This window comes from Mustelus asterias, chromosome 9 (assembly GCF_964213995.1).
Source record: "Mustelus asterias chromosome 9, sMusAst1.hap1.1, whole genome shotgun sequence".
In the NCBI taxonomy this organism is placed as follows: domain Eukaryota; kingdom Metazoa; phylum Chordata; class Chondrichthyes; order Carcharhiniformes; family Triakidae; genus Mustelus; species Mustelus asterias.
The window spans coordinates 119308636-119320327 of NC_135809.1; the positions used below are offsets into that span (position 1 = coordinate 119308636).

The window sequence follows — 11692 nt, forward strand, 5'->3', positions numbered from 1 at the left end:
ATGATAGAACAGGAGTATGGAATAATTTGAAGACATTTACAGATCTTGGTGTTGAAAATTCATGGAAGTCAGGGATCAAAAGGAGCAAGTCCTGGCACAACTGGAGAGATATGCCCACATAAGGCATCTGCCACAGACCCAAAACCAACACTCCCCAACCTCCGTTGAATATTCAACTGCCTATATCCAACCCCACGCCAAGTCCTGTTCAATTAACACCTCATAATTGTGTACTTCCATTTTCACAGGCTGAATTTCCACAGTGATCCCAGCATTGGGGAGTAGCTGTAATGCTTTGCCCTTTCTTCTTTGTAAGGTGACCACATTTAGATGATTAAAAAAAAAGAACACTTGACCATTCGTCTTTGGGAAAAACCAAGTCACAATCATATTGCCTGGACTCGAAGCTGGAGACCCCCTTTGGCCATTTGGTGATCTGCGACGTGTGGTTTGTCCTGGAGTTGAGGAACTCCTGCTGTGGGAGGTCCCTCCTGTATCAATTGCCTTACTCTGGGGCAAGCAAATTGGCTCCGTATCGAAAGTCTGACATAAGACTTGGTTCTCAGCCTAAACTCCAGTGCGCCTCTTCAAGACTTTTCTCACAGCCCTGTGACAGCTGCAGATTGTGTGACAAACGCGCTGAGTGAAATGCCAAGGATAATCGATCATTCTGCCAAAGATCTTGTGTTTGCAAGATTATGACATTTAACCTTGAGTAAGGAGGTCATAATTAACCTAATCACATCCTGCCTGTACAGTGTACTGCACCTTCAGGGTCATACCGCACCTTGAATCGCGTCATGGCTGTAAAAAGATGCCATAAAATATGTCAATTATAGTTTTAACAAGATCAGCTCCTAAGAATGGTCTTAAATTTTCCCATCATCAGCACAGAATCCAATACAGTACAGATTTGATATAAAATATTTTATTTAATTATTGCCGAGGGCGTCCTCAATCCTTACTTCGTGAAGTCACCATTTTTGGTCTCACTATTTTTGTCAACATTTCCCATTCAAATTTGCTGCATGGTTGACAATTACAGGCTCTGGCCACTTGGTGGCTCTGAAGAGCAAGGTGCTGAAGTCTGGGGGCGGGATTTTATAAGATTTTTAAAAAGTGTCCAGCTAGTGTAAAACCGGGAGAGTTCCTGATCCATTTTTTGGGCGAGTTTTCACACCCAATCATATGCACTCAGTCCTTTGGAAATATGGGCTAGACTGTTTTTAGCTGCTAGAGGCAGTGGGCGGGGCCTAATTCGCCAGCGGCTCAGATCGGGACCTCAAACTTGGGCGGCACGGTAGCGCAGTGGTTAGCACTGCTGCTTCACAGCTCCAGGGTCCCGGGTTCGATTCCCGGCTCGGGTCACTGTCTGTGTGGAGTTTGCACATTCTCCTCGTGTCTGCGTGGGTTTCCTCCGGGTGCTCCGGTTTCCTCCCACAGTCCAAAGATGTGTGGGTTAGGTTGATTGGCCAGGTTAAAAAATTGCCCCTTAGAGTCCTGGGATATGTAGGTTAGAGGGATTAGCGGGTAAAATATGTGGGGGTAGGGTCTGGGTGGGATTGTGGTCTGTGCAGACTCGATGGGCCGAATGGCCTCCTTCTGCACTGTAGGGTTTCTATGATTTCTATGAAACTGCGCATGCGCAGGAAGATCAGGAAAAAAAATCAGCTCTGCTGACAAACCTCCCCCCCTCCCCCCCAGACCAGATACAGCCTCCCCCTCCACCCCACGGACATCAGAGACCCCCCTCTCTAACATTATTGACTCCCTTACACCCCCCCCCCCACCAGCCCCCCACTCTGGACCCCCTTACACAAGGCCCCCGTCATCACCCCCCCCCCCCCGTTCCCAATGGCTGACTGACATGACCCTCTCTCTCCCCTGCCCCCGATCATCAGAGAGGCACAAATCCCCCCACCTCCACCAGCACACCTACAAGTGCCGACTTGGCTTTCCCTCCATGGTAACAAGGCAAACTGCATTAAACTCACTGAATGCTCTAATGGGCGAGTGACTCACCCAAACCGCCTGCAGCTGATCTGGCCTCACAAGGGGCAGCTCCATAAAAACCCCAAGGATAGACAGACAGGCAGACAGGCAGTGCAGGCAGAAACGGCCTCCAGGAAGACAGCTCCCCATTTTTCAGATGCAGATCTGGCCAGGTTACTGGAGGCAATGGAGACAAGGCGGGACACCCTCTTCCCCCCCCCAGCAGGACGCTGTTCCAGAGGGACTCAGCCTGGGAGGCGGTGACAGCATACGTTAGTGCCAGGGCACCGGCCAGGAGAACCGGGAGGCAGTGCCGCAAGGAACTGAATGGCCTCATCTTCCCCCAAATGACCCCTAGATTCCCCCCACCCCACCCCACATGCTTTCAGCCCCTGACCCCCAAGCACCTCCCTTCTCCCACCCAAGAGTATCACAAGCCTTGCCCTCTGAGAGCCACCCCCTGAAACCCCGCAGGACTCTTGCCATCAGATTTTCCATGGCTCCTTCTGTCCCCACAGGAGAAAAATACCCATAATCACCAGGAGAAGGTGAAGACAGGGGGTGGTGTGCCTGAGGTCCGGGTCCTTGCCCCCTTTGAGAGCCGGCACTGGAGCTTGTGGGAGAGGAGGGGATGTGGACTATTAGCGACAGCATGGTTGGGCTAGAGCATAAAAGTCAGCACCTGCCAATCTCCATTTGTTGGAGAAATCTTAAGTAAGTTGCCTGCAGCCCAGATTCCTCTCCCTCCCTTACACTTAACTTTATCTCCTGTGTTGCAGTAAGGGACCCCGTTGAGCCTGGGCCATCTGGCATCACGGCCCCCACTGCTGCTCCCGCTCATCCTGCCCCTGACAGCTCGGAAGATACCTCGGAGGAAGCGGATGAAGGGAGCTCAGAGACTGGCACCAGTTTTGCGTCAGCTTCCACCTCGCAACTCACCATCCTAGAGACGCTCACATCGGCGGGTCAAGTTAGTGCTGAGGCATCTGGGTCACTCTCCGGTGCGGACGACACCTCTGATAATGTACATCGGTGGAGGAGGGAATGTTCGAGGCCTCTGACACGCAAAGCCCTGCCGGAGGCGAGGACTCAGCTGGCCCCAGGCTACATCCTGGGCCTCTGAGATCACGCCTCCCTCAGCTGCTGGTGATGCAGCAACAGAGCCAGGGAATGCAGGAGGGGCTGACGGCCACACTGGACTGATTGCGAGGCTGTTGGGAGGAGTCCCAAAGCTTTCAAGCGGATCAGCGCCTATTTTGCATGGTTCCAACATTGCAAGGGTGGTGTTCACGATGGAAAGCCTGGGGCAGGGGATCCTCACCATGAGAGGCAGGCTCCAAGCGATGGCCGAGTGGCTACGGTGGAGTCCCAGAGGGCCACGGCTGAGTCACAGCAGGCCACAGCTGAGGGCTTCAACCGGTTTCTCGAGATTCTGCGGCCCATGGCCGAGAGGCTCGAGAGCTTGCAGGAGACCCAGCGGGACAGCGCTGAGGCACAGCGGGCTACGGCAGCAGCCATTGAGAACTTGGTCCACTCACAGAGGGGCTGCAGAGCGTGGCCACGTCTTAGAGGGCACTTGCTCATGCCATTGACAGGTGGCCCCCGACTCAGAGGGCCATCGCAGAGGGCTCGATCACCATGGCACGAACGCAAGTGGTCTTCCGGGACTGCCAGGGGCAGGTGATGCTGGAGCTTCTGGAGCTTACAGCAGAAGCACCATCGTCCAGTGGAGCGACCCAGGGACCCACAGGAACCCGGAGTTGGAAGGGCTCAAAGCCGTACTGGTGCCTTCCACCCAGGAGACTGTGGCTACAATTTCTGACTCCCCCCTTCCTGACTCCGAGGCATCTCAGGGGCAGCGGGATGAAGAGGGTGTCATGAATATGTCCCAGACACCAAGAAGCCGGCCAGGGCCCTCAAGGTCCAGGCGCTCCAGAGGATGATCACCAAGGGCATCACAGGCCACGGGTGCAGTAGGCAGCTGGCCACCTCCATCTCCGATGTACATCCTGGGGAGACAGTGAGACGTAGGGTAGGCCACGTAAGATTAAGAAGTTTGTAGCAGTACAAAGATGGTCAGGGTGAAGGGCAACACTAGGTAGGTAGAATATTTCGGCACTTTAAAATCTCACGTTCACATGTTTTTATATTGTCACTTATTTTGAAAGCACTATTATTGGCAACAATAAATGTTATTTCACCCCACACCTGTGACTAACTGGTTTCTAATTAGCCTCTAACAGGAATATAGTTACCCCCGACGGTCACCAGAGGGACCAGGCATGTCAGTGAGGGAGGCCCCTCAACCCACTGCTACTGAGAAAATCAAGGCGCTCAAATAATTCACTGGCTACAGTGAGTGGCACACATTGGCAGCGACTTACAGCATCTGCCATGGCATCCCCAGAACCTCACCCCACCCCACCTGCCCCGGAGCCCTGCATGAGGGTTTAGTGCTTCCTCATCCACCAGACAGATGTGGGCCCAGGTGCCAGCGTGCATGTGGAGCTCAGGTAGGAATCAGACTAGTTTGCACCAGGGCATCATCACAATGGCACATAGTGAGTCGTCATCACTCTCCTGCCTGCCACAGAAACTCGCCAACACAGCGTACCCAGGCCCACCACTCTGGTGTTAGTGTTGCAGGAGATTGTAGGACTCTAGGGGTGGGGGGGAAATGGAACCCATGTGCGGCAACACAGGCCCTTAGTAACCAAAGCCTCCTTTGCCGCCCTCGCATGCCTGATCCTTGCTGCCACCAGTCCTCCAGTACCTGGGGGGTGTTGCTTGCCATCCTCCTCCTCCTCCTCCTCCTCTCCCTCCTGCTGTGTGACCTCCTCCCCAACAACGCCCAGCTGGTCAACCTCCACGCCCTCCTCCTCTAAAAAGTCTCCTCGTTGCTGTGCCAGGTTGTGTAGGGCACAGCAAGCCACCACAATGCGGGACGATATCAGAGGGCTATATTGGACGGCCCTGCCAGAGCGGTCTAGGCCCCTGAGCTGCATTATGAGGAGCCCTATGCTCCGCTCCACTACTGAACGGGTGGCATCATGGGCCTCATTATATCAGCCCTCTGCATCAGTCTCAGGCCTCTGCACAGGCGTCATCAGTCAAGTTCGAAGCGGGTACCCCATGCCCCCACAAGCCACCCCTGCACTCAAAGACTTCTGGGATATCCGAACTCCTCAATATGAAGCTGTTATGCACGCTGCCGGGGTGTCTGGCACAGACGTGCATGATGTTCAGCTGATGGTCACACACTAATTGCACATTTATTGAATGGAAGTCCTTTCTGTTCATGAATCTTCCTGGATTCTTCACCAGGGCCATGAGGGTGCCAAGGGTGCAGTCTATAGCTCCCTGCACATTTGGCATCCCCGCGATGGCCACAAATCCTGCAGCCGGGCTTCTGGCTGAGCCTGGTCCAGGTCAAATTTAATATACTGGCCAGCCGGGGCATACAGGGCATCCATGACCTCTTTGGCACACTTGTGGACAGATGGTTGGGAAATGCCACTCTCACAGCCAGTGGGATTGGGTGCCCCCCTTGTGCCCCCAGGTGCCAGGCCCTGCAACAACTGGCACAGGTGTTGCACTGTCTCCTTTCGGAGCCGGAGTCGGCACGCAATGACCAACAGTTGCTTGAAGGACACTCGGGTGTGGAACTGCCGGGGTCTCCGCTCCCTCCTTCTCCTGCACCCCCCACTCTGGCGGACGTCTCCCTCTACTCCAGCAAGTGGTAAGGCCCCGGGACTACAGCCCCGGAAAGGACTCGCTCAGGGACTTTGCTTTTCTCCCCTCCCCAGCCACCCTCTGCATTAAACCCATTCAAAATGACCGCAATTCATCCTCCGCCTCCACAACTCCAGCAGCAACCAAAAGAACAGCAAGATCAGTGGATTGCATTGCAAAAACCATCTCGTCAATCTGAAGGGCGGGGGGGGATTTTGGGGAAAGGCAGAGACAGATGGAGAGGTTAAAGAACTCTGCTCACCCCCAGCCCAGAAACACACACTCCCCATACCCCCCCCACAGACCCCCAGCAACACACACTCCCCATACCCACCCCCCACAGACCCCAGCAACACACACTCCCCATACCCACCCCCCACAGACCCCCAGCAACACACATTCCCCATACCCCCCCCACAGACCCCCAGCAACACACATTCCCCATACCCCCCCCACAGACCCCCAGCCCAGAAACACACACTCCTCATACCCCCCGCCACAGACCCCCAGCAACACACACTCCCCATACCCACCCCCCACAGACCCCAGCAACACACACTCCCCATACCCACCCCCCACAGACCCCCAGCAACACACATTCCCCATACCCCCCCCACAGACCCCCAGCAACACACATTCCCCATACCCCCCCCACAGACCCCCAGCAACACACACTCCCCATACCCCCCCCCAAACACCCCCAGCAACACACACTCCCCATACCCCCCCCACAGACCCCCAGCAACACACACTCCCCATACCCCCCCCACAGACCCCCAGCAACACACATTCCCCATACCCCCCCCACAGACCCCCAGCAACACACATTCCCCATACCCCCCCCACAGACCCCCAGCAACACACACTCCCCATACCCCCCCACAGACCCCCAGCAACACACACTCCCCATACCCCCCCCAAACACTCCCAGCAACACACACTCCCCATACCCCCCCACAGACCCCCAGCAACACACACTCCCCCCCCCCCCCCCCCAAACACCCCCAGCAACACACACTCCCCATACCCCCCATCACCGACCTCCAGCAACACACACTCCCCATACCCACACCCCACAAACCCCCGGCAACACACACTCCCCATACCCACCCCCAGCAACACACACTCCCCATACCCCCCCCAGCAACACACACTCCCCGTACCCCCCCCAAACACCCCCAGCAACACACACTCCCCATACCCCCCCATCACCGACCCCCAGCAACACACACTCCCCATACTCCTCCCCCCACAGACCCCCAGCAACACACACTCCCCATACTCCTCCCCCCACAGACCCCCAGCAACACACACTCCCCATACCCCTCCCCCCACAGACCCCCAGAAACACACACTCCCCATACCCCTCCCCCCACAGACCCCCAGAAACACATACTCCCCATACCCCTCCCCCCACAGACCCCCAGAAACACATACTCCCCATACCCCTCCCCCCACAGACCCCCAGAAACACATACTCCCCATACCCCCCCAGCAACACACACTCCCCATACCCACCCCCAGCAACACACACTCCCCATACCCCCCCCCAGCAACACACACTCCCCGTACCCCCCCCAAACACCCCCAGCAACACACACTCCCCATACCCCCCCATCACCGACCCCCAGCAACACACACTCCCCATACTCCTCCCCCCACAGACCCCCAGCAACACACACTCCCCATACTCCTCCCCCCACAGACCCCCAGCAACACACACTCCCCATACTCCTCCCCCCACAGACCCCCAGCAACACACACTCCCCATACCCCTCCCCCCACAGACCCCCAGAAACACATACTCCCCATACCCCTCCCCCCACAGACCCCCAGAAACACATACTCCCCATACCCCTCCCCCCACAGACCCCCAGAAACACATACTCCCCATACCCCCCCAGCAACACACACTCCCCATACCCCCCCCAGCAACACACACTCCCCATACCACCCCCACAGACCCCCAGCAACACACCCCCACAGATCCCAGAATGGCAACACAGCTCTCCCATTCCTACCTCCCCCACAACTCACCAACACACACCCAGAACCCATGCAATAGTGGCCACAGACAGTGCCGCTTGACAATTCCTGAGGCTGCAGCACTGCCACTTCAGAGAGTTTCCAGTCCATCCCCCACCTGCAACAGTGCTTGCTGCTGCCAGCACTAGGACCCAGAGTCAGTGCTCAGACCCAGGTCCGTGCTGAGAGTCTGAGGTTGGACCCTGCGAGCAACAAAAACCCTGCCCCCCCCCCCCCCCCCACCCCCACACACTCGCAGGTCCCCCTCTGACCCGAAACGCAACATGGCCACCACGAAACAACCTCCCCTATGCAGCACCAAGCAGTTTGAAAGCAGAGACTCACCTCCTCGCTCACCCTCTCTGCTCAAGCGCCTGAATGCGACTTTTATACATGAGACGTTATCCTGACCGATCCGGCTGCAGCGAGTGAGGTGGTTAAGACGGGTGAGCTGGGACGATTGGGAGTGAAGCTCACTAATTACATTGTAATGAATGCAAATTGACATTTTGCCCATTTCGGGCTGCCTTGCGATCACGCTAATTTTTTTTCCCCCCTCGGTAAAATGGGAATGGGTGCGAAAATGGCCGCCATTCCCGCTAGTCACATCATGCCCGATTTTATGACATTTTCCTGCTGCAAAAGAGCGCAATGAGGCTGTAAAATTCCTGTGTCTCAACTCTGTCACCACGGTGTACACAAAAAGCAATTACATTCCTCCAGTGTGTTGCAAAGGTCACAGGTAATTTACTACAATACTTCACCTGTCCGTACAATTTATATTTGAATCTCTATCAGTGCGTTACTTTGGTGTGGGAGGTGCTGAGTGAAGGTCAATGGAAGAATCTCCCACACGGGACCTGGGATGGTGGAAACACCAGAGAAATTAACGTTTTGCATTTCGTGCCACATTATTTATTCTGTCCATTCTAAGAATTTTTTTGTTGCAACATATTGGCTGTTTCTCTGCTCCCTCCCTCCCTCCCCATTTTGTTAAATGTTAAATTCATCCCAAGTCCGACTTAACGAAGGGCTCCTTACTCGACTGGCTGTAAGGATCTTACGAGAAAGAAATGTGAGAAGATTCAAAGCCAGCTCCCACAGCACGCCAATCCACCCACACTGTATTGTGTCACTACAGATGAACAATGGTGGACCGGCCCAACAGGAACAATGGTGGAAACATTGGCTAACAAGGTTTTCCTTAACAATTACCATCAAGATAAGCAGTACTGCAACCGACTTTCAATGCTCGAAAGGGAGACAAACGGCAAAAGGTTTCTGGCTCCCCAACAATCGCATCTTTCACAAGATAATTATAGCTGGAGGAGGGGGAAAATATTGTAAAATTCATTTACAGGATGTGAAGGTTGCTGGCTGGGCCTGCATTTATTGACCATCCCTAACTGCCCTCCATCTCAGGGGGCATTAAAGAGTCAACCACATTGCTGTGGCTCTGGAGTCACATGTAGGCCAGACCAGGCAAAGGTGACAGATTTCCTTCCCTAAAGGACAGTACCCCAATCAATTAGCCCCAAGGTGACCCTGTTGAACTTTCAAATAACAGAACATGCAGATTGTGGCAGATTAACCATTTCTTCCGTTTCATCACAAGTGAACTAATATGTTGCAGCGACACAAGGCAGTTTGAATTGGTGCTCATTACAGAAATGCAAACTCCTGCGGTGGATTGGTAACATTCAAGTAGCATGTTCTCTGTTTATTCCATTGTTGTGTTTGTGGTGATATTGATCTCTCAAAACTAGGCAAAATAAATGAGTCATTCTTGGTGTACAGCAACTTGGTTAAGAATCAGCTATTTTCACCCATTGATGTCAGTCTGAAGCATAAACATCCCTTGAGTAAATGAGATTGGGAGTTGATCTGAGCAAGTTGTTGATAACATTAAAAGTATTCAACTGGGTAGATCGTAGAAACCCTACATTGCAGAAGAGGCTATTTGGCCCATCAATTCTGCACCAAATCTCTGACGGAGTATCATACCCAGCCCTTTCCATCACCCAATCCCTGTAACCCCATACATTTACCATGGCTAACCTACCTAACCTAGACATCTTTGGACACTAAATTGGAATTTAGCATGACCAGTCCAGCTAATCTGCACATCTTTGGACTGCGGGAGGAAACTGGAGCACCGAGGGGAAACCCACGCAGACACGGGGAGAATGTGCAAACTCCGCGCACACACAGTCACCCAAGGCCAGAATTGAACCCGGGTCCCTGGAGCTGTGAGGCAGCAGTGCTAACCACTGTGCCACCATGCCCCCCTTACTGAGAAGGTATTGCTCTGACGAGGAAAAAAAAAATCAAGATCCAGTAGTAGCAACTGTGTAATCCCATAGTGCTGGATCAAACTTGTGGCACAATCACCCGAGTGAGAGAGCTCTGAATCCAAGCACTAACGAGAGCATTTAGCACCTTCTACCTATTCAAGGTTGACACTCCTGTTTGGTACGGAGAAGATGCTACACTGTCAGAAGGCATCATATTCAGATTAAAATGAGGTCTATATTGTCTGTTCAGGATGACACAAAGATTCATATTGCATTATTTGAAGAGTACAGCATATCCCCAGTCTCCTGACAACATTCAGCTTTCAACCATCATCAACAAAGCAGATTAACCAATCATTGATTTTCTGTTACTTGTAGAAGCTTGCGGTATGCAAATTGGCTGCCGTGTTTACCGTGACTTCACCAAGTAGTAACCTGTTGGCTGTGAAGGACAATGGAACATTCTGCAATTGTGAAAGGTGCTACATAAATGCAAACCTGCTGTTTCACTCTCAGATTACTCACTCACTCTCTCCGAAGTTACAATTACCCCAAACATCTTCAGTAGGGATTCGGTAAGTGACATTTACTCTGCTGTTTTAGTGAATGGGATTACATCATGGTTACATTTCTGGCATTACAGTCCTATTTGACACCCATGTCACTGCTACAAGCTGCCCCACCTTGGAACTTCCAATGTTGCACAGAACAGACTGTGTTTCCACTTGTGAGGCAGGGCAAAGCTAAAGACTATTGATATGATATTCAGCAAGAACCTAAATATAGAATTCAGAAGAAAGTTCTTTACCCAGAAAGCTGGTGCGAATGTGGAATGTGGTACCACCAGGATTGGGCAAGGGAAATTTCAAGGAGAGGCTGGATAAGCAAATGAAGGAGAAGAATGTGAGATGAGGAAGCATGGGATTAAACTCAAGTGGAGGATAAAAACTGGCATGGACTGACTGGGGGCTGTGGCACCACCACTGTACAGATCTAGAAACTCAAAACTGGGCATCCAGGAGGCACTGTGGGCCATCAGCAGCAGAATTGTATACAACCACAATTTGTAATCTCATTGCCCAGCGTATCTCCCACTCTATCTCAAGCTGTGGGATCAGCCCGGATTCAAAGAAGAGTGTAGGAGGACCTGACGTCCGAAAGACGTGCTGGTTAGGTGCATTGGCTATGCTAAATTATCCCTCAGTGTATCCGAACAGGCTCCCGGAGTGTGGCGACTAGAGGATTTTCATAGTAACTTCATTGCAGTGTTAATGTAAGCTTACTTGTGACAATAATAATAAATAAATGACGGGAGCTGCACCAGACACATCTAAAAATAAGGTATCAACCTGAAGCTACAACACAGCTTTAGCAGCAAGTAATAGATAAGAGCTCAGTGCTTCCACAATCAATGGATCAGATCTAAGCTCTGCAGTCCAGCCACATCCAGCCGTGAATTGTGGTGGACAATTAAATAACTCACTGGAGGAGGTGGTTCCACAAGTATCCCCATCCTCAATGATAGAGGAGCCCAGCACGACTGTGCAAAAGATAAGGCTGAAGCATTCGCAACCATCTTCAGCCAGAAGTGCCAAGTGGATGATCTGTCTTGGCCTCCTATGGAGGTCTCCAGTATCACAGATGCTCGT

General features: G+C 52.9%; 1 protein-coding gene across 1 annotated transcript in view; it reads right to left on the bottom strand.

Annotated features, from left to right (window-relative positions):
• Window positions 1-4997, bottom strand: part of LOC144499282 (cryptochrome-2-like) — a 40260-nt gene extending 35263 nt beyond the window's left edge. Inside the window, exons 1-2 of the mRNA XM_078221396.1 lie at window positions 4766-4997; window positions 783-804 (exon numbers count right to left, since the gene is read on the bottom strand). Of these exons, the coding sequence (XP_078077522.1) occupies window positions 783-804; window positions 4766-4997 (254 nt within the window). The remainder of the gene's footprint in view (window positions 1-782; window positions 805-4765) is intronic.
• Window positions 4998-11692: the final 6695 nt, after the last annotated feature.